Raw genomic sequence first — 24,270 nt, 5'->3', positions numbered from 1 at the left:
GTTGGCAGACAGACTAAAATAATTACCTTACCCCTCTCTGTGCATGCACGCTCGGAACGAGATGCCGCACAATTTGCCAAGTTCACAGCCCAAGTACTGTTAAACTGCAGGTTTGCTCCGATTCATGTTCAAAATTCCATTGAAATTAAGTAGTTCCTCGATCGTAGACAGACAGAATCAATTGCTTAACTCCGCTTTGTGCTACATGCGTGGGGGGTAATAAGTTGATCGACATCTGGAAGGTAGGAGGGGTTGGGAGAGCCAGAAGAGGAGGAGGTAGCGAGAGGGGATTTTGCAAAAGCTTGTCATTATTAATGCACAGTGATATAATTATTATTATTATTTCACAAGGTTGTCATTTTTCATGTTAGTCAGAGGGAAAAAAGAAAGAAAGAAAGTGCTTATAGAAGGAAGTAGTGCAAGTTATTGTGATTGTCATAGGTAAACAGGTGGGTTTGTGGTTGTTGTATGTCAGAAATAGCTCATGTACAATTGAAAAATCTGTGAAAATGTCACACGCAAATATTTATTTTTACGCAAATATTTATTTTTTGCTTTGTGTAGTTAAAGCCATTTTTGTGCCGAGTTCCAGCTTTTGCGTTAAACCAACTCACTTCCTCTTGTCACCACGTTTCATCATGCAGGCAAAGGAGGTGCAAACCTACAACAAGCTATGCTCTGAGATGTTTGGCATATTTGCATTTCTAACGAGAGAAGTGGGGTGGGGGAGATATATAGCATGATACTTTGCCTTAAGATTACATGTTATTTCCACATAGCTCCACTCAAGATCCACCTGAACTTCTTCAATGACCATCAAGAGGCTGGTGCCGTATCTTTACCTCTGCCACTGAAGGTGATGGAGCTCATGTCTTCACCCCTCTCTGTTTGTTTGTCTATCTGTCTGTGTGCAGGATATCTCAAAAAAGTTGGAGACAGATCCGGATGGAATTTGGTGGACATGTTGGGTGTGTGTGACAAGGATGAACCGATTCAATTTTGGTGAAGATCTGGATCCGGAGCAGATAATTGTTTAAAGTGATTCTTCACCATTGATGGGGCTAAACTCAAATATAACATGATATCTCAAAAAGTTGTGGATGGATCCGGATGAAACTTGGCGGCCAGGTTGGGTCTGTGACCACGACAAATTGATTTGATTTTGGTGAACATCCAAATCTGGATCTGGATACGAGATTCATTTAATTTTTTAAGTGATTCTTCACCATTGAGAGGCAGGGCCAAAAATGATGTGTAGAATATTTCAAAAATGTATTGGGCCCGATATGTTCTCTTGGATCAGGCATTACATGGCGGAGGTATGCACTCTACCGAGTACCCTTCTAGTTATGACATGTAATGGTATTTGTTACTAAATGACGCTATGTGCACAATCATGAGGGATAATTTTGCCAATTACGGTTCTGGTGATTAAAAGCACTTCAGGAAGGGGAAACCACACACCCTCAATGCAGCATCAATCACTTAATTCAAGTAATGTAACCACTTGATCAAAGGCATAAAAAGACCCCACCATCACATCGGCAAGTCATCGCCCATGACGAAGCAGTGTCAAAGCTTCACTACCAATAAACTGGCCACTTATCACAAGGTTTAATAAATGCACCAGAATAAAACTGGCATGCACTATTAAATAATAAAACTTATCTATTAAATAAATAAAGCAATTTTAAAAAAAAGAGCAAATAATAAAACCTGTGCATAGAAATGTAAGAGTACTGTACCTGTGTGTATTTCAAAACCTCAATAACATAATCATCCTCGATGCGGTCTCCAACATCACAGAGGCTCACAAGTGCGTAGTTAACCAAGCAGGGCCGCTCGTCTGGCAACCACGCTGCCACCAGCATAATCAAACCTCCCCTGCATCACAAACAGGGGGAGGTGAAAACATCTGAATAATGCTCATCCACTTACACAGATTAACAGCCTCAAGTGTAAAATGTAGTTTGTAACAAGTCTGGAGACGGCGATGGTTCACGAGCAATGTACACTGTTCGCCTTTTTTATTTTTTGACCTTCGAGGGGACGCCACGGGCAACCTGGCGGGAATCGGGAAAAACGTAAATGATGAAAGTTGTACTCGAAGAGCACTACTTGCATACCAACTTTCATTCGAAACGGTTCAAAACCCTAGGAGCTCGATGCCCAATTTATTGATTTTTTTGACATTTTCTAAGTTTGTGACCTAGACCTTGGGATGAAAATGAGAAAAAATAAATAAATAAATAATAAAAAAAAACGAGCTCCGTGGGGCTATGCAGGTGCCATTGGGCTAATCAAATACCGAAACCCCTGCCAGATTCGACAAATCCCCTCAGAGAAGATGCAACTTGAAATCGGCTACCCCATAATGGCGCAGCATGCCCATTCTCCAGAAAACACAACTAGATCATGATATAAACCTCCCACCCAAATTTTATCAGGATCGGATCAAAACTCACAGAGCTATGCTCGGGACAGACAGACAGACAGACAGACAGACAGACAGACAGACAGACAGACAGACATACACCGATAACGAATATAGTGGTCACTTACTGACTCGTGAACCAATAGTCAAGTGGGTGTGTAAAAACCTTAAGTTAACACCGGCTATGGATGTCATACATTGATCTCGTAACAACGAAGCAGGCCATTTGTGGACAAGACCGTTGTAATGAATGAATTGCAACTGGATATGATGAGCAATGAAATGTAGAATTGAATAATTTATTTTTAATAATTAAAATATATCGTGCCACCAGACTCGGTGCTTTAATTGTTTGAGCGTTCACAGAGTCTGGGAACTTGATGGTTCGAACCCGAGTCGAGTCATACCAAAAACTTCAAAAATGTTATGTGCTGCTTCCTTGTTTCATGTTCAGCATTTATAAAGGATAGAGCATGGACAAACAACCATAAGTTAGATCACCAATTTGGATTCAGACCAGGTCACTCCATCTTGGACATGCTACTTCTACTCACCCAACAATGTATGGAAACCAACTCACTCCTTTCAATGTCAGAAATGAGATCAGGGCTGTCTCTGGACACATTGTTATTGTGCCAGGTTCGGGGGCGGGGATCGACCGCGAGATGGAGCAGTTGGGCCGTCTCCCACCGAACACCCGGAATTGAAGGTCGTCACCCCGGATAACTCCAAAGTCGACGGGTTGCTTAATGGACCGTGGACGCCAATATTTCGACCGCACGGTTAGGGTCTCTTTGTCCGATTCCAATTTACCTAATTAGCCGCGTGGTCGAGCTTCCGGGGGAAGCCACACCCTCGGCCGGCTTTGTCCGAACCGAGTCGCTGTTACAGACTCTGATCCGGCATAACCAAGTGGGAATTACCAAAGCCGCGCCGGTCCAAATAACAATTTACGGCACAATCGGCCTCACTACAACTCAAACCCGAACCATGCGAGGTCAATGAGAGAAAGCACAGAAAACGAGCTGGTACATTTAACACGGGGTTTATTCACAATAATCAGGAAGAGAGACACAGAGCAGAGTTAATCCAACTAAATTGCAATGTACAATAAGCAAGGCACTTATGCAATTCTATTTATAAGACTGGCCACAGACAGACACACACACCCAAAAAGAAATGGAGCCAACTGGCCTTTATTCAGACCCTCCAGCCACAGAGGATAGGAAAGCTGCGGTTAGAGTTTGGTCAGGTAGCTGGCCGCCTCGTGCGGTCTGGCCGACCCGCACTTGTGAGCTCGGAGTCCGTTAAAGGGATCGGGGTCCCCAGCTCAAGCGCTCCACATGAACTGCAATCCAACGAGCGCACACGAACCACCACGGTGGGACTCGAACCCACAGCCAGAATCCAGCAAGCAACCAGGATCCTACGGACGACCAGCAACCAACGAACGAAGACGGGAACCAAAATCACCAAGGCACGACCCCCACTCGTCTTTGAGTGCCTCGCGATTCTCTTTACCCCCCCCCCCCAACCCCACCCCCCCATTCCCGATCTTCGTCAATGATCGCTCTGACTGGAAAATCCCCTTTGTACATTGACTGACGACTCCACCCTCTGCCGTGACATCCCTCATCCTCCAGATAGACGGGCAGCAGCCTCTTCCTTCTCTTCAGACCTTGATAGAATCAGAAGGTGGTCAAACACTTGGAATATGTCTTTCAATCCTGACAAATCTCACACTCTCACGATCTCTCTCTGAAAGGAGCGTCTGGCAAAACCTCCCATTTACTTTCCTAACAATCCTCTTGAGGAAGTTCAATCAATCAAGCCACATTTCAAAGTTGACCTCCAAAGCCAGTCATGGGCATTTCCGTCGTGCAAAGTCCTTCCTTGGCGCACCTGAACTCCTATCCATCTGCAGGTTGATCGAGTACTGCTCTCCCCTCTGGGCTGGCTCCCTCACGCCTTACTCAGCATGATGCTGTGGAAACCAAGGCCTTCAATTTTTACTTCTGCAATTGCATATTGTAGTTATATCTCAGTTTGTGGAGGAGCTCAACAACACGGTGAAAAATTAACAAACCAACAAAGAATTAAAGAGAACAAGTATACATGGACAGGAACAGAAGCAATGGCTTTCGAGGGCAAGGTTAACATGGTGAGCAATAAATTTAATAACATGTATGGAACATAAAGGACAAGAGAGAAAAGGAAAGATCTCATTCGGATTGGAATATAGGTGGGGATGCAGAGGGACCAGGTGGAGGTGAGAAGGCATTTTAAAGGAGGAAGGTACAAACGTGAGAGAAATCTTCCTGCAGTTCAACAGGAAACGTATACTGAAAACGTAGGGCTCGACATTAGCAGTTGTCCGACTGTCTGGGACAGGCAATTTTGTCCATCAGACAAGAAAAACCTCGGCAAAACAGTGCAATTGACAGGTCAATTTTTAATCACCCGGAAGTTGAATAAAGTTGACGCATCTTGATCTCTAATGTAGTTATTCTTTTTCGTGTTAAGTCAGTGATTAGCAGCGAATGAGAGGATCTTTTTAGACCAGACGATACCCATGCGCCAGGCAAAACATCAAACAAACAATGGTATCACCCCCACGCACTCACAGTATGACCAATTGGGAGAGTGCAAATGGCTGATGAGATGGCTGGCGATCCCATGGATAGGCGAGGAAAAAAAAAAAGTTTAGGTTGAAAGTTTATGAGCTGAGAAAAGCAACAGAAAACAAAACTAGCACAGCACTCGGTAAAGCGCATACCTCCACCAGGCTGAACAGTTTATGTTTGTATCCCACTGATATGCCGGATCTGCATCCGGACCTTAACCAAAACCGAATCGGCTTGTTTGTGTCACCTACCCAACTCATCCACAACTTTTTCAAGCACTGCATCATGCTATATATACAGTATATCTATTTGGCTCGAACTATCAATTGTGAAGAATCACTTTTGAAATTTTAGAATCCGGATCCAGATCTTCACCAAAATCTAATCAATTCTTCCTCGTCATGCACACACACAACCCATCCATCAAGTTTCCTCTGAATCCATCCACAAGTTGACATATCACGCTATACATCTTTTTTGGCCCCAACTCTCAATGGTGAAGAATGACCAAAAATTATAGTATCTAGATCTGCCCAGATCCAGATCTTCACCAAAACAAATTGGTCCTAATAACACACTCAACCTGTCCACCAAGTTTCATCCAAATCAGTCCATAACTTTTTGAGATATCCTACACACAGACAAACGGACAAAATTAGGGTGAAATTATAACCTCCGTCCACCTTCGGTGGTGACGGTAATGAATGAAGGAATGATTTGCAATTCGTTCAGAGTGCGGAGATAACTCGGCCAGCACACGAAAAACACCATGGGATCTTTAATGTCCAGCAACTAATGCTATCAGATGGGACATCCCGTATAATGACAATCCAAGGCTCGGCGCAGTTTGCGATGAAACACCGTCCTTGCGAAGCACCAATCGGACAGTGTATAGCCAGGTAGGGAATCTAACCCAGATTAGACAGTTCAAAGGTAAGTGCACTACATCTGAGCTATGTCAGACCCAAATAATGAACAAAAAAAAAAAAAAAAAAAAAAAAGGTCAGGAATCACTACAAATCCACTATAAACAGTGTAACATACATACTCATGAGATACAAATTGTTGGTGTATCAAATTCTGTGGAATCGAACTAACTCGTGACTTGCACAACTCACTGAATCGACTGCAAATCCAAATAGCGAATCTGTGCTCTCGCCTTCATCCCATCATCTCCATCGTCAAAATTCTAGGAACAAACCATGTCAAGTGCAGGCTTTAGCAGTGAAATTATCCAACAATAAAATGCCTATTGGTAGAAGAGCAACCGCCGGATAAATCACCGATAGGAAGTGCACAGACAGCATCATGGTGTCGCATACAAGAAGCTCTACTTTCAAAGGCTATGCCATACAAAATTCAAAGGGTTAAACACAATAAAACATGAAACTATAAAAGATAGGAGCAGTTTGAAGATGGTGGAAAAGTTTTTTTTTTTTTTCAAAAAAAAATGGAACAAACTTTTCCAAAGCTATGAGGGATATTTGGTGACTTGCTGGGCTGGCAGGATGGCGTAGAGGTACACACACTCGCTTCAAAGCTGTCTAAGCCTGGGTTTGAATCCAGACCGAGCTTTAAAACGTCATCCCAGTGTTTCACAGACAAGGCGATTAATCAATGTGTGCACCATACATCGGATTGACGTAAAGCTGAGCAACCTGTTTGCCAGCATTTGTTGGTGGATGTTAAAGATGCCAAGGAGTCTCTCATGAAAAGTCGGTGAGTTATCTTCAGCACCACAAACAAATTACAAATTCCTAACCTACAGAGAGCATTGCGTGAGCGGCACAACCATACACCCTCAGCCAATGATGCTACCCTGGAACCTTGTGCTGCATACAAAACAAGGTGGTGACTTTTGTTTAGCGGAGGAGGGGGGGATTGGAGGGGTGCAAGAATGAAACAAAACTAATGAGAAGAAAGAACAATGGGGCCGACAACATGAACAGTGGCCGTTTAATTTTGAAATTCCATTTGCATCCTACATCACGATCACCATGAATTTAAATCAAGGTCATTTGCCAAGGAAGAGACCAAAAGCTTGCATGCTCCAATCTTAGCGCCAATAACAGTGGATCGGAGAGAAAAATAAAGCATTAAAAAAAAAAAAAAAACTAACGATAATAAAAAAAATATTTCAAATCATCTTCATCCAAAACCATGATCTTTTCTTCACCCGTTAAACCACACCAACCCTTCCAAAAAGTTGGCTTCTGTATACATATTGTCCACCCGTGTTCTTCCCTACCCCTCATCGTTACCCGCATCCCTTGTTTGTTCATCTCAATCTACGTCTACTTTCTCCCTCTGCCCTGCTGTTGGCGTTTCCCCTTCTCCTGCTGTTCCCCTTTTGTGGCATTGTGTCTTGATCCGTTGTGTTCTAGCTCTTCCACAAGCTTTAACTATGTATACAAAATAAATAAATAAATGTATAGGAAAGCAAAGTAAGAGACTAGCTGAGTAAATGTGGATTTGTGAAAAGTCAGATGAGGACGATAAACAAGGAAGTCACAATTAACTAATCAAAGCGGAGGAAATTAATTGAAGAGAATGGAACAGATTCATTTCAACAATAAACTACAGGTGATTAGGCACATGCCCCAAATCTACTTAAACCCCTTGGCTACAAACTGGCTGCTTCACTGCTTTGAAGTCAGTCGCATAAACAAGCAAATGGCACACACTGATGCATTCCAAAAATAAAGAGGAGACCGTTTACAAACAACTTTTCTAAAACTGCCGGTGCTCATGACTAATTAATAAGTAAAAGCTGTGACATTGTATTCAACATATTTGAAATTTTTATTGCAGGTATAAAATGTCAGTTTATGCTTCGTTTGAATTCACCTTATTGAAAAATACAAAAAATTACTTTAATTTTAACACCGCAACATCCTTTATGTAACGAAATAAAAGTAACAGTCTATTTTTCGACATGTGCCACTGTGCCAAATGATTTTATTGAGGGGTGGGGTGGGGGGGGGATCTGAAGTTTGAGGGGGCCCAGGCCTCAAATATTTTGGGAAGCTCACGATGCCTTCGACAATGAGTACGGTAACACATTTGTTGTGCATTTTTTTTTACTCATGCCGCAGTCTTAGGCAGGGCGCATGAGCATTGCGATCATCCTGAACGCGTGTTTGTCAGCAGAATAACTGAACGAGGGACAGCTAGAATCGTCTACTTTGGCACAAAGCTTCATAATGTGAACGAGTTGGGTCACCCAATCAGAATCACATTTAGCCTTTCGCGTTGGCATTGTATTCGAACCTACTTGTGGTCATCCAATAGTGGCAAGTCTTTGGCCGGGAGAGGAGCGTAGCTTGGATTACGCATGCGCATGCGCATTCAACTGGAAGACAAAGTTTTCAGGTTGTCCATTTGGCTGTCCGTCCGTAGCATTTTCATTACCACGATAACTTGTGAACTGCTGAAGGTATTTTGACCAAACTTGGTACAAGTACGTACTATGAAATAAAGATGAACCGATTGAATTTTGGATTCAAAAAGCTAAAATTCCATGGTCAGGTCATCATTCATTGAAAATTGTCACCACAATAACTTGTGAACCACAGAAAGAATTTCAACCAAACTTGGCACAAGCATAGACTGCGATACATCGATTCGATTTTGGGTTCAACAGGTCAAAAGTCACGTCCCTTTGCTCTTTACTTCTTCGGATTCCTTCTTGATCTTCCGTTTCATTATGTTTGTACCATATGATATCCTGGTGCTGTGTGGACGGTTTCCCCACTGACAGACCTCTGGTACCTTGTACATGTTGCTACATTTGAGTCTGGGGAGTAACTGTTGAAATCTATCTGTCTGGGTTCTTACCGACATCTTTGTTCTTTTCACACTTCTTTCTAAAAAATTTTTTTCACTCAAATTCTTTTTCTTCTTTTTCATCTCTTTTACTCTCTATTCCTCTCATGTGTTGTCCATCTCTCGAAGGAGAAGTGAATTCTTAAAGAAAATTTTCTCTAAGGCTCACTTGGCTGTGCCTGGATATGTTTGCGGGTTGTGGAGTAGCTGCTGAAACCTGAATCCTATCCAGATTCCTCTTGATGACTCAATCAGGGTTCGTCTTTGTCTTCCATTTCATTTGCATATCCTAACTCGAGTTGGAAGCATTTTTTTTTTTTTGTATGCCTTGGTCGAGGCTCGTATGAGAGCTAACACACAACTCACAGCAAGGAGGCATGAGACAAGAGGGGTGGGAGTGGAAGGGACAAAACATTGGGGAACAGACACAGGTGAACTGTGGAAGGGAGAGGGATGGGGATGGGACGGGGAACATGGCGAGGAGAAGATGGACATTACAGGGACTTTCAGGAAGGAAAGCAGGAGAATTGAAGGAAGTGGGCTTGGGTGGATTATCGGGGGTAGAAAAGATCGAGGATTTGGATGGGGGAAGATAAGAGGTGGTGGTGAACAGCTGTTTTGAAAGCCTGGAGGGAAGAATGGGAAAGAATAGAGTGAGGAAGTTTATTCCAAAGGCGGGAAAAAAGAGGAATGAAAGAGTGAAGATGAGCAGTGATTCGTGATTTTGGTAGTTTTACCAGAAGGGGGTTGTTGGCGGACCTTGAGCGCCCTGTGGAAATGTGGTTGGGACAAATCGCAGAGAGAGCAGGGGGGGCAAGGCTGGAGAGGAGTCGGTAGAAGACAGAAAGACCACCGACCAACCTGCGGTGATTGAGTGAGAGGCCCAAAGACTCAGCTTCATTGCGGGAGATGCCAATGATCTTAAAAGCCCTGGTTTCGACAGCGTGAAGTCGAGAAAGGTGGGAGGCAGGAGCACCAGCCCAGAGGGGAGAGCAGTACTCCATCAGGCTACGGACAAAAGCTTTGTAAGTAGTCAGGAGCTCAAGAGGGCCGAGGAAGGACTTTGCACGACGGAGGATTCCCAGTCGGCGACTGGCTTTTGAGGCAAGGTTGGAAATGTGACTTTCCCAGGAAAGGTCATGGCAGATAGTGAGATATTAAAAATAGATTGAGCATCTGTCGTTATCTCTTTTATCTCCTACTCCCTCTCTCATATGTGACTTTTAATTGAGATCAAACCAGGGGCGGACTGAGCAGTCGGGCATTCAGGCACTGACCGAGGGCGCGTGGTAAAAATAACAAAAAAAAAAAAAAAAAAAAAACAAAAAAAAAAAAAAACTACATTTTCAGAAATAGGAGAGGAAGGTGATGTAAACATAGTACGTATATTATTTGTTGAGGGTGGAAAATCGATTTTGATAAATCCCCCCCCCACTCCCCCCCCCCCCCCAAAAATACAGCAAAGTCATTCATTGCTGTTTAACAATGTCCCTGCTTTAAACAAACAACATTTACTGCTCTTAAAGCGAGTTTCAAACTTTGCAGAAAATGGTTATTAACCATAAATGTGCATTGCAAAAAACTGGGTTTGTATCCTCTGTCCAAAAAAAATAAAATAAAATAACCATCTTCACATGTATTCTCTGCTAATGTTAGAGAAATACCACAATGTTGAATAGACGATGGAGTGAATCGACTCGGTCAGTCCGAACATCCCGCAATCTCCTTTATTTTCAATCATAAGGCTAAGGTGACCACTTATTATTCTCAGCAGAAACTTCAAGTAAATGACACGGAGAAATAATAATTTTGGCCTTGTGTGCATTTTATTATACGTTATTTCAGGCCGGTTGCCTGGAACATTTCATGACGCTTTGGACTGTAATGCATGTATTGTACTGTGCAACACGAGGTGCAGCAGTTTCTGGTTTGTAAATTAGTGTATTTGTTTTTAATTCACGGTCTCATTATTATTACTATGCATATTTCTGCACAAATGTTTGTTTTAGTAAACTTTTAATTCGCACTAAGTGTTGTGCAAAAAAAATTATCTCGGCGGCCCCAATAACCCTTTTCACCCGAGGGCCCAGAATACCGTCAGTCCGCCCTGGATCAAACGCAACAGTGGATTGACGTCTATCGGCGCATTCGTGTCAAATTGCATTTCCTAGTTATTTCTTGGTTTTTGTTTTTGCATTAGCTTGATTGAGAATTGAAAGTTTATATTGAGACGTTTACCTCCCTCATATGAAAATAGAATGTCAAAGCAAATTTTGGGGAAATTGGTGCAGGGGTTTGGAAACTTATCAGGAACAAATAGACTTCTGATCAATCAGAAAATGTATCAGGAACAAATAGACACCCTGATATACAGGGTGTCCCACAAGTCAATAACCCCATTTTGCTGAGCTGTCGATCACGGAATATTTGATGAAAACACACGTTTCTAGCATCAAAATTTAGCTTCAGGATCAGAAAAGAGATGGGGCTGCTAACCCCATGCATTTGGCCCTTTAAAAAGTAAGTAAATAGAATCAAAGACAGAGCCAACGGGGTCAACAAAATTCCTGGCACATTTATCTTCCGCCCAGAAAAATCAGCTGACGCACACGTCTTCGATTGTTTTTTTTTATTTTAAAGGGCCAAATGCACGGGTTTAGCAGCGCCATCTCCATTCAGAGCCTAAAACCAAATTTTTATGCCAGAAACGTGCGTTTTCAAATATTCCACGATCTACAGCTCGGTAAAAGGGGGTTATCAATTTATGGAACACCCTGTATATACATGCCTCAGACGAGTTCAACTTTGAGCTCACAAGGAATAATGTATAATAAAACTTAGTACAGGACTACATTTACTCACACCACAGCCATGCGGCAGTACAAGTTAGCACCCTGTTGGGTGATATTGCATCAAGAGGAAACAAAAGCATGAATCAGAACATCCAGAGTGCATTCTAGTTTTAAAAAGAAAGAGCAGTTGCCATTTTGTGGTTATGATGACCACGAAGTAAATGCATCAAAGCATTTTCACTCATTCCTCTACAACTCACCCAAATTGAGTGTGTGAGCCTTTCTCTCAAAAGACTCTCGCAGTCCCAGCTGAGCACCAGCCTCTCTTGTTGCTGCCCAATTTCCCACTTGTGCAAGCCACTTGTGGTAAGGCAGTACACTGCGTCACTCTCGGTGTGCACCAGCACGCAGATAGTCTGCACGGCACCCGGACAGCACCAAAATGTGTGAAATAAATAAATAAAATAAGTATAAAAAACCCAAAACAGATTCAAGTTGTTGTTGATCAAATGTGCCGAAGGCCAATTGAAGGATTGAGCTGAAGGATTTCGTTAACTGTTAATGGTAGCAAGGATGGAGAATATAGAATGTGGAAAAAACAAACAAACACGGACACCAATTTTTAAATTCCACCTTGTACAAACTAGTGTGATGTAACGGGAAAAAAAAGCGGAGTTCCTCTTACAGGATAGTACATGGGAGAGTTTCTCACCTTGGATTCGGTGATTGGCGAGGAGAGGAATCCAAAAACAGAGGACACTCGACGGCCGATTCCTGAAAAAACACTCATGCCCTGGCCCAATGGGCGAAGCTGAATACTCGTTTCGGAGAATGACGAGAGCCACAGCTGGCTTTTCGTCGAAGCCAGCACAAAACTGCCATTCTGTAAATGGATAACATGGCACAAAAACCCAGGGTAGGGCCAATAAGGGGCTAAAATTGTAACCTTAAACCTGCTCCACCTCACTCAGCAATCATGCACATAACTACAGGAAGTTGCATGGAATTTCTTCTCTTACCTCTCCCTCAGAATATGCAAAAGGAATGATGGATCAGAACTTCCAGGAAGAATGCAGACAGGTTTCAAAACCTCAAAATTTGGGAAAGGGTGGTTAGGCAGACAATGCTCTCCAGGAAGCCCAAAAATTGAATGAAAGAATCAAATATTAAAACTGGAGTAACAGTTTTGTGTATTCTGATCGGCAGGTATTCTAATGTCCAATCAAGTGGTAAAAATGTACCACAGAGTACCCGCAGTGACGGAACGGCATTCCCAGTGTATTCATTTTTGGGAGGAAGACTAGTTCACGTAACGTATCATTCATGACAAAGAGACTTTGCTGTAATGCTTGAGTTTTCTGGGAAACAAGAAACGTTTTCTTGAATCAAATTACTAAACTTTCAGGTGTTACTACCTTGAGTGCTCTCAGGGATTTGTACTGCACTCCTCCACAGTCTGAGAAGCTCTCCACAAAGCTTCCGACCTGAGCAAGGCTGGACCAGTATCGCAAGGCACCATCTCTGCTCACCACCATCACCGAGATGTGCTTGGGGAGGCAAAAGGGACAGATGGTTGGTGCATCAAACAGGCTTTTGTTTCAATGCAAATTATAGGAACATTTATGACCAAAGCATTTACATTACATTCAGTGGAATAGGACGAGTACAATGTAAGTGGTTTACTAGATAATAAATATATTGTTGTGGTTACCAGATTCGCAAACCACCATTCAGGTCCCTTAGGTGAGGTATCTCGGTAAGTGCATGTGTAGTTAGGCCCAAACCCGTTGTCTAGTGGGAATACATGTCATTTATACGTGCTGCGACTCTTTAGGATAGCCGTTTTTCTTTTACTATCTTTATTTTGGACCAATCGCCATCATCACAACCACAACATCAACCACCGACCACAACCACCGCTTCACCACAACCGCCACGACCTTCACGCACACCTCACAACCGTAGCATCGCCACCGTTCTTGCCCCGCTGTGGGTACCGGTTTGGACTCATGCAGAACGCGCGTCGAACAGCGTGTACAAAACCACGGATTTTCTGCTTCAAAAACGGATCGAAAACGACACACGCCCACTTTTTGCCGTCCAATCGGTGAGCGAGGGGCGAATTGGCCCCGCCCCCAGGGCGATCGATATATGCAAATTTGTGGATCAAAAAGCCTTCACGCCCACTTTTTCTCGGGCCAATGGGGAGCGAGGTGAAAGGTCAAAGGGAGGGGGTCAAAGGCGAAGTTACGGGGGGATAAAAGGACGGTGTTCGTCAGTCAAAGGAGTCGTGGAAGTCGGAGCGAAAGAGTCAGCGGGGCGAGGGCGGGGGGTCGGAGGGTAGTAAAAGTCGGAACGAGGCGAAGGAGTCGGAACAGAGAGTCAAGACTTCGCGGGCGGTGGAGCTGCTCGTCGTGTGCGTTGAAGTCGGAACGGAGGGGACGAGCTGTGGAGAGGCGGCGAGGGCGGACGAGGGGGTGCTCGCGTCGTGCAGGGAGCTGCACCCCTGGGAGGCCGGCAGCGCGACCTGGCCGAGGTGGAGACGCTCGTCGCACATAATAAAGATCCTCTATACCCCGAGCATCAGCAACCCCCTCCTGTTTCCCCCCGCGCTGAGATAGTGCGACCAAGGGGGCCCCGTTCCCACCGCCTGCCAGGCACTGTCCACGAGGCCCGCGGGTTGCGGGCCATCGCCGCTCCGCGTCTCATCACCAGACGGGTAGGCCCGACCAGGTCTCGGCCCCAGGCCTACCTCATTCTTGAGGGTATTTCTTTTCCTTGGTTTTGGGTATGTGTTGTCGGCGCCGTCTGTGAAGTAGAATTGTATAAGTGTTGCCGTGTGCTCGGTAGTCGGTATTAGCTCTGCACTGTGTTTTCACTTTTATGTTTGCTTTTTGTGTAAATGGAATTGTGTTTTCTTTTTTGTGTGCATTTGGTGGAATTGTATTTGTGTGCTTCCCGTGTGCCGAGAATAAATGTGCTTTATTGTTGAACTGTTTCCCGCTTCGCTTCGTCTTTTCCTCCATTGAATCCCCATCTTGCTTCACGTAAAGGGTTGGTAGTGGGCTGAATACGCCCGATAATTAATCGAACCGTCGAGGTCGACGATAACACCGCTCGGTTATTCTGATAGTACGGAACGGGTCGCTTAAGTGGCCCGTGTCCGAAGTCGACCTGCGGCGAGGTGCGATCGCCCGGTCTACCCTCCGCGTGGGTACTTAGGTAGTTCGAATTTGGCGAGCAACCCTATCCCACGCGGGGGCTGATTGGCTCGATCGCGGTGAGACCGAAAGGTCCACCCGTGACTGGTTCCCGGCGTTAGTCCGAGAGGGTCACGACTGGATTGTCCGTCCGGTGGGCGACGTGCCGCGATTCGAGTTACGTGGCCGGTCGCACGCCGGCGGGCGCGAAGACCGCAACAATATCTATCAATAAAGACTATTTGACAAAGAGAGCAGGTGCAGTTTGTGTCGGTTAAACAAGTAAACTTCACAACATCAAAACCAAGCTCCCAAGACCGTGATGTGTTCAGACCATGCCAGACTGTTAGCAGGAGAGCCTGATGGTTGAAATGGGATTCACGTCGATGAGGCTGTTAAAACACAGGTCTGTATCAATGCTTTAACCTGGAATTCCAACACATTCTTTGGGATTCAAGGAAAAAATAATTATAATAACTAGAGAGTTTATAGAACAACTTACCCTATGGAATCTTGCAGAAGGGGGGAGGGGGAAGGGGGCATGGGAAGTGTCCTTTCAACTCTTGCCTTGCGTTTCTGAGCACAATCTATATTCCTACGAGCCACCATTTTGTCTGAATATCGATATTCCCAAATGATGAGAGCACAAGCAGCAAATTTGATTGGTTGAGATGGTGTAAATTGGTGCAATATTTTTCCAGGCACTGCTAAACAGGGTTTTTGGAAGTAGCAAGAACTGTACGCTGTACTCTCCAAGTGGCAAAAACTATCTGGAAGTCATAACCGTGAGGCCGGCAGCTGTGTGAACAGATAAGATCTGCGGACACCACCATCAAACTTATGGGGTCGATTGGGGTGATGGCCTTCCCTGTCCCCTGGACACTCTGCTGAAAAGCTGGTCTCCAGGGGTCATCAGACCAAATCAATGGGAGCAGGTCCCTCTGACAAGCGACGAGGTATTACCTCTGCCGCTCCAGGGGGGACTCCGCCCGAGACCAGGCTATTGAACACCGCCTGGTGGCTATTGAGACCAGGCGATTGAACACGAGCCTGGTGGCTCGTCCGCACCACAATTCTCACCAGCTGTACGCCCATCGCTAAACAGCTCAAGGCGGCTGCTTCCGATGCCAGGGAGTGGGTCTTTACCCACCCCGGGCATACTTATAGGAAGGAGCCGCTTGATCTGTCCTGCAGGGACCTTAATTACCTGAGATCGCCTGATGGTTTGTTGGCGTTCTCTTACTTGGGGGTATTCCTTACCAAAAGGGCAGCCAGTGGAGAATGAGGAACATGACAGAGCTTGTGCTTCCGGAGAGCAAGTCTATAATTCAATTAAAATAAAATAAAATAAAATAAAATAAAAGGTTTCAATATATATTGTGAGAAAAACCATGTTCTCACCAAAATTAGTGTCCCGCCCACAACGTCACGTGACCTTTTTCAGGCTCCCAGGGATTGGTTGGCTAGTCGGCACGTGGTGGGTGGGCCGCGTCAGAGCTGGGGCGCCATTGCTGGCAACAGACGTGGCTCTAAGATCGCGAGTGGAAAAATATATCGAGCGCTCCAAATCGCATGTTTTAAAAGCGATTTTCAAGACTCTCGACAGCACAGTCGCGCTGATCGGTGATAGCTCCGTCTAAAGGATCGAGTTAAATCGGGAAGAGTGTGATCGTTATTCCCGGTTATCGTCGAGCGGGGCTGTGAGTTGTACAACCCGTTTTTGGAATTATATTGTTGCCAAGAGTTCTGGCAGGTTTTTTTTGTGCTGTGTAATCCATTCTGTTACCAACCATTTTTGAGATCGAGCCAATAAAATATCGTGCCTACCCCAAGAGGCCGATTTGAAACACAGTGGTGTGTTTTGTCGTTCTTTGTCCACACGTGGACTGCTTGAAGCTCGGACAATAACGTCAGTATTCCGTGCTGGAAGATATTAAACCGGCGGGATCGCAACTATATATATATATATATATATATATATATATATATATATATATATATATATATATATATATATATATATATATATATATATATATACATATATATATATATTTATATATATATATATATATATATATATGACTGCTTTTTCAAAGTTTACTGCCGTTGATGCACAGTACTTTCCTTCACACAACCTTATTTAATACATTAAATTAGTTCTTCATGCCCATTTGTGTCCTTTATGATGTCCCTAAAAACAGTAAGTTTCCTGTTTGGATTGATTTTCAATCATGTTTCACTACCAGACAATAAAATAATTACCTCACTCCTCTGTGACAAAATACACACTCAGGCCAAGATTCCATGTAATTGGCCAAATTCAGATCCAGAGCCAATGTACTGCTAAACTGCAGGTTTGTGTTCCAATTACAACATGAAATTGTAATTAATACATTCTTCGATGAATGATTTGGATCTGTAGGCAACAGACAGACAGACAGAGACAGACAGTGAACCAATTTCTTAACCCAGATTTGCGTTTTGCACGTGGGATTAAAGATTAAGAAATGAAGAAGAGTACCACCAACATCAAGCCAGTATCCAAGTATGACAAGTTTTTTATTTTTTTTTCTCACCAAAATAAGTGGAAGCAAGGTGTTCTATGAAAAGGTGAGAAAATTTGGAACGTTTGGAGTTACTATATTTCGTTAATATTATCAACGCTGAGTTTTAAAGTGCAACAAAGTAGTCGCAAATATTCACATCAAAAAAAAATTTATATTTAGCAGCTGTCATGTTTTTAAATAGCAAAATTAACTCGAGCGAAGTCAATGGCGCACCATAGCAAAGCCCCACACTTCCCACCGAAAGCAAAGTTGAAAGATGGCAAATATTTCAACCATGAATGACCAAATATCAAATTTTGAGTTAAAAAAAAATATATATTTCCCCCATTTTCACCGGTGACCCTAAATCACCACCCCTGGGGCATGAAGCTGGGTGTTATAAATCTCCCCCAAAAATGACATTTCATGTGCCCCCCCCCACAATATTTATTGCATGTACGTTTCCTTAAAAAAAATATTTAAAATGTGCCCGTAATTGCATTTTTCCGTATTTGACCACACCCAAAAATGATACCACTGTTGCACCTTCGTACCATGTGGTGGACATAACTACCAAGTTTGGTGACTTTCTGCACAACGGTATAGAAGATAGTGTGACGGACGGACAGAGACACCAATTACAATATCCACCCCGCCCCCCACACCCCCTCTATTTATTTTTCTTTCCCAAAAAGCATAGGGATAATAATTCTATAACTAGAGCAAGGTCTATGATGCACACTCACAAATCTCCACACTTCCCACCAAAAGAAAAGTTGAAATATGGCAAAAAGGTCGACCAAGAATGATCCCAAATCAAATTTTTGTCCTCCCCCCCCCCCAATTTTGACCCCTCTGACCACAATTCCTCACACCCCGGGGCATGAAGGGGAAGTCAAATCCAAAAAAAAGTGACATTTAATGTGTCCGAATGTAAAACCCCTTTACCCTTCCCGAACATGCGCCCTCGATACAAACCAAGCGATCGGTATATTATTTAATTATACTGATCTTAGGACCCAATCAATCACACGACAAGATACGAGGGCCGCACCAAAAGTAATGAGAATCAGTGGAATCCACACGTTTATGCCAAGTATAGTAGAACACCAGTTATTACCAACATCTATCCACTGCACTATAAACAGGTTCGGCGCATGTACACCACTGGTGTTCCCACAATCCATCGTGACAAAATGGTTGTCAACATCGTTTTGCCAATGTGCAGCGATTCAATTGCTCATTAAGGAGAACAAGGAAATCAGACACAGGTGCAGGCCATTCAGCCCATCATGCCTGCACCACATCAACACAAGATCAAAAGAAGAAAAAGAATATTTTTTTCATTATACATTTATAAATATAGCATTTTTGTGTTTTTTATTTTTATTTTTTGAAGTTTTTAACGTTTTTGCATTCCCCCCTCTTATTCGCCCCCTAAAACTCTTAAAAACTTTCACGAAACAATAACAGGAATTAGGACGAGCAGTGAGATAGCAAACACATGTGCACAATGCATTTGTACGTACTTTATACGGCGCGTGACGTCTCAATCAACTCTGAGCGAGTCGTGTTCTCGAGACGATGTTAATGGTCACGTGACCTGTGGTTCGCTGAACTCCACTTTTGAGGGGCGGGGCATTGCAAGTTATGAAAAGCACTACAAATGTTCAAAATATTGGTCTAATTATCCCATTGTTGATTTTAAAAAAAGAGACATGGGTGATTTCTTCACTAGGAAGGTAAAGTTAATATATAAATAACCAGAAACTTTTGAATTACATGGGACCTTTAAATGCCATTAAAAATGGCAGCTGTTTACTTTACTGCCTGGCTTGTGTTGCAAGGTCTTTGAGCACTTTAAAATAAATATAAAGGACAGATAACAGAGGAAAAGAACAAAACATAACCAAAGGTTTGGTAGGGGTTTGGGAGGGGGTAGAAATTACAAGGTGGCAGGCAAGACGGACATCTATCGACACGTTATGGCGATGCATACCTAACATCACAATTAATTACTTCTGCTTATTCTAAAACACTAAAGGAGATAGCTGCACGACACTAAGCATTTATTAACCCCGAAGCATCAGCCAGCGTGTTTAGTAAAAGTCCCATAAAACATGTCGTCATAATGGAAAGTTCCATGAAACGTTCTACTAATGCAGACCAAAGTGTGATGCTCGTTTGACTGAGGATGGGTTCTTTATTAATCCATCAGAAGAAAAAAAAAAAAAAAACCGATGAACACTGCGATATAAATCAATAATTTCATACAGACGTTTCATTTCCTTCAATAAAGCTAATGACAGAGAAGTCAAGAAGTGCAGTACAAAACGCATTCGTTGACATTTGCATCCTTTGACATGAATTGCAAGGCGATTGTAGACAATGGAGAAATACATAGCATATTTGCGATTCAAAATAAGGGACGGTCGGATGGCCAGATATACCTTTGAGTTGTCTACCCAGAGTTTAAATCTCGTCCCAGCGACTAACTGGTCACCCCGTGGTGTTTCACACGAAAAGGAGACATCAATGTGTGGGCCGTTGATCGGGAAAGATAAAACCATTAAGGACCCATCTTATTGCCAGCATTGGCTTTTTGTCGACGTTAAAGTTCCCACACATGCCTTTCGCAAAGAGGAGGCGAGTTATCTCCGGCACCATGAACAAAGTCAAAACTTCTCCCATCCTCAGTCAATCGCCAGGCCTGGCCAGCCGGTTCGTGATATATTTGAGCCAAAATATTTCTCTGGCTAACCCCACAAGACATTGGGAATAATTGTGGCTGTAGTAGGAGTTTATAAATGAGATTTTAAGATGGATTTTGAGCACAATGAGCAATTGGATCGAATGAGAATACCAAAGGACAAGGGCAGTTTGACTGAACTGACCAAGAAATACAGAGAATCTGTGATTCGAACTTAGGGCTGGCAGAAAATGTTAAGGTTAGATTTATATAAAAATAATGGATAAATTATCGGCAATCATTAGTACCCATCGGTTATTGGTGCAAAATAATTTGATTTTTTTTGTTTGTTTGTTTGTTTTTTTTAAACAAAAACAGGCATGAAACTAGAGGGGGAGCACTCGGGAGAGTGCAAAACCTCCGCCGCCAATACTGCTGGGTCACTCAAGTGAACCTTATATCTTATTCATTAAATATGATGTCAACAGTGCTGACAGTTATAGTTCTTTTCGCCAACATTTTTTTTTTGGGGGGGGGGGTGGTTGGAATCAATTAAAACATGTAGAAATGCAAAAAAAAGAAATCGAAATTTTGTTGAAAAAAAGTTGCAAAAATTTTTTTTTTCTCCAACAATTATTTTTGGGGGGGGGCAGAAATCACTTAAAACATGTAGAAATGCAAAAAAAACCATTTTTTTCTCTAACAATTTTTTGGGGGAGGAGGTTGGACATCACTTAAAACATGGAGAAATGCAAAAAAAAAAATTCCCTTATCTTAATTTTTTTCTCTAAAATTTTTTTTTTGGGGGGGGGGGTTGGAAATCACTTAAAACATGTGATGTGCCCCCCCAACAATATTGATTGCATGTACGTTGACTTAAAAAATATTTAAAATGAGCCCGTAATTGCATTTTTCCGTATTTGACCTTTTGACCACACCCAAAAGGGCGGTGCCAAAAATGATACCACTGTTGCACCTTCGTACCATGTGGTGGACATAACTACCAAGTTTGGTGACTTTCTGCACAACGGTATAGAAGATGGTGTGACGGACGGACAGAGACGCCAATTACAATATCCATCACTCGGCGTGTTTAGTGCAATATACAATTCGTGAAATCTAAATGATTTGAGTAAGAAAAAAAAAATTCTTTTTGGGGGGGGGTTGGAAATCACTTAAAAAACATGTAGAAATGCAAAAAAAAAAATTCTCTAACAATTTTTTTGGGGGGGGGGGTTGGAAATCACTTAAAACATGCAGAAATGCAAAAAAAAAAATTTTTCTCTAAATTTTTGGGGGGGGGTAACAATTTTTTTGGGGGGGGTTGGAAATCACTTAAAACATGCAGAAATGCAAAAAAAATCTCTTTTTTGGGGGGGGTTGGAAATCACTTAAAACATGCAGAAATGCAAAAAAAAAAAAATTCTAAATTTTTTTTGGGGGGGGGACCAAGTCCAAAATTTAATGGCATGATCCTTGGACCATACCTAACCCCCCCCCAAGTTTTGTCGAAATCCGTCGAGGAGTTTTTCCGTAATACTGTTCACAAACAAACAAACAAGCAGTCATAGACTGGTACTTAAGAAATCATCAACTTGACCTCTGACCTTGTATAATAAAAGCTGTCTCTGGAGAAGGTAGCGACGCAAACCAGAAGTTTCTACGATGATTCTGTACTAAACCATCAAAAATCGAATGTTTTGGATGTTTGACCTCACTGTGACCTTGACCTTTGACAGATTTTGACTAAAATCTAACCAGCACTAGCCATCACCCTCCGAAATCACGTGGTGTAATTTGACATTGGTGACTTCTTCCGTTCGAGTTATCTGTACCAAACCATCAAAAATCGAATATTTGACCTCACTGCGACCTTGACCTTTGACCGATTTCGACCAAAATCTAATCAGCACTTGCCATCACCCTCATGAATCAGGTGGTGTAATTTGACATTGGTAGCTTCTTCCGTTCGAGTTATCGTGCTGACAAACAAACAAACAAACAAACAAGCAGTCATAGACTGGTACTTACGAAATCGTCAACTTGACCTCTGACCTTGTCTAATAAAAGCTGTCTCTCGAGAAGTAAAGGTAGCGACGCAAACCAGAAGTTGCTCCGATGATTCTGTACCAAACCATCAAAAATCAAATGTTTTGGATGTTTCACCTCACTGTGACCTTGACCTTTGACCGATTTTGACCAAAATCTAATCAGCGCTCGCCACCACCCTCCTGAATCACGTGGTGTAATTTGACATTGGTAGCTTCTTCCGTTCAAGTTATCTGTACCAAACCATCAAAAATTTGACCTCACTGTGACCTTGACCTCTGAACGATTTCGACCAAAATCTAATCAGTACTAGCCATCACCCTCATGAATCACTTGGTGTAATTTGACATTGGTAGCTTCTTCCGTTCGAGTTATCGTGCCCACAAACAAAAAAACCAATGTCACCCGCAGAGTGACCCGTATCTTGCCAAAAGGTGACCAAGTGTGACTTCTTTAAGGTCACACTGAGGTGAACAGAGCTGCTATCGACCAGGAGCGACTCCTTGAGGAATATCTGCCTACGAGAGATTACGATGAGAATCGTTCTACAGAGTAACCATGAAAAATATGCTTTTGCCTCATAACGTCACCAAATGACATCATAATGTCTCAAGCTTGACATATCCAGAAAGCACTCATCGAGGTGTTCAATTTGAGGTACTACACGATATGGTTCCTAAAACTTGAAAATTTGACCTTGGGGTCAAATATGTTTGACCTGAGGCGCTAACCATGAAGGTCAAGACCAATCGCCACCAAAAATTAATCAGCTGAGCGCCAGACCATGAACTATATTCCCATGAAGTTTGAAGACGATCCGATCAAAATTACTCAAAAATTAAGGGTTTCGTCGACTCCCCTGATTTGCGACAAAGTGACCTTGACCTATGACCTTGACCTTCAAAATTTTATGCGCTGAAAGGGGCCTCTATAGGACTCTGATATGCGGTTACAAAAATTTCCAATGATAACTGTGCTCTGCAGAGCGATTTATACGCGATTACAGACAAAAAATAAATAAATAAATAAAAAACATATGAAGGTCAAGGCCAATCGCCACCAAAAATTAATCAGCTGAGCGCCAGACCATGAACTATATTCCCATGAAGTTTTAAGACGATCCGATCAAAATTACTCAAAAAATAAGGGTTTCGTCGACTCCCCTGATTTGCGACAAAGTGACCTTGACCTTCAAAATTTTGTGCACTGAAAGGGACCTCTATAGGCCTCTGATATACGAAGTTACAAAAATTTCCAATGATAACTGTGCTCTGCAGAATTTTTTATACGTGATTACAGAAAAACAAACAAACAAAAAATAAAAATAAAAAAAAAACACAAGCTGACTAACATATCTTGCAAAAACTTCATTTTGGCAAGATAACAAACAAACAAACAAACAAACAGAAACGGAAGGCATCAATATACTTTCGAAATCTTTGGATTTCGTAAGTAACAAACAAACAAATAAACCAATGTCACCCGCAAGGTGACCCGTATCTTGCCAAAAGGTGACCACGTGCGACTTCTTGAAGGTCACACTGAGGTGAACAGAGCTGCTATCCACCAGGAGCGACTCCATGAGGAATATCTGCCGACGAGAGATTCCGATGAGAATCGTTCTGCAGAGTAACCATGAAAAATAAGCTTTTGCCTCATAATGTCACCAAATGACGTCATAATGTCTCAAGCTTGACATATCCAGAAAGCACTCATCGAGGTGTTCAATTTGAGGTACTACACGATATGGTTCCTAAAACTTGAAAATTTGACGTTGGGGTCAAATATGTTTGACGTTAGGCGCTAACCATGAAGGTCAAGGCCAATTGCCACCAAAAATTAATCAGCTGAGCGCCAGACCATGAACTATATTCCCATAAAGTTTGAAGATGATCCGATCAAAATTACTCAAAAAAAAAAGGGTTTTGTCGACTCCCCTGATTTGCGACAAAGTGACCTTGACCTTTGACCTTCAAAATTTTGTGCACTGAAAGTGACCTCTATAGGCCTCTGATATGCGAACTTACAAAAATTTCCAATGATAACTGTGCTCTGCAGAATTTTTATACGCGATTACAGACAAACAAACAAAAAAAAAACATACAAAC

General features: G+C 42.7%; 1 protein-coding gene across 2 annotated transcripts in view; it reads right to left on the bottom strand.

Annotated features, from left to right (window-relative positions):
• Nucleotides 1-24,270, bottom strand: part of NUP133 (nucleoporin 133) — an 80,797-nt gene that overhangs the window by 41,393 nt on the left and 15,134 nt on the right. For both annotated transcript variants that reach the window (XM_085857259.1, XM_085857258.1), the window contains 5 exons: nucleotides 13,091-13,222; nucleotides 12,388-12,558; nucleotides 11,936-12,091; nucleotides 6,177-6,247; nucleotides 1,746-1,884 (listed from right to left, as the gene is read on the bottom strand). In XM_085857259.1, the coding sequence (XP_085713385.1) occupies nucleotides 1,746-1,884; nucleotides 6,177-6,247; nucleotides 11,936-12,091; nucleotides 12,388-12,558; nucleotides 13,091-13,222 (669 nt within the window). The remainder of the gene's footprint in view (nucleotides 1-1,745; nucleotides 1,885-6,176; nucleotides 6,248-11,935; nucleotides 12,092-12,387; nucleotides 12,559-13,090; nucleotides 13,223-24,270) is intronic.

Source organism: Eptatretus burgeri, chromosome 15 (assembly GCF_056783735.1).
Source record: "Eptatretus burgeri isolate ZD-2024b chromosome 15, Ebu_testis_v1, whole genome shotgun sequence".
NCBI lineage: Eukaryota > Metazoa > Chordata > Myxini > Myxiniformes > Myxinidae > Eptatretus > Eptatretus burgeri.
Note: the sequence above shows the minus strand (reverse complement) of the source record. Positions and strands in the feature narration are given on the sequence as shown.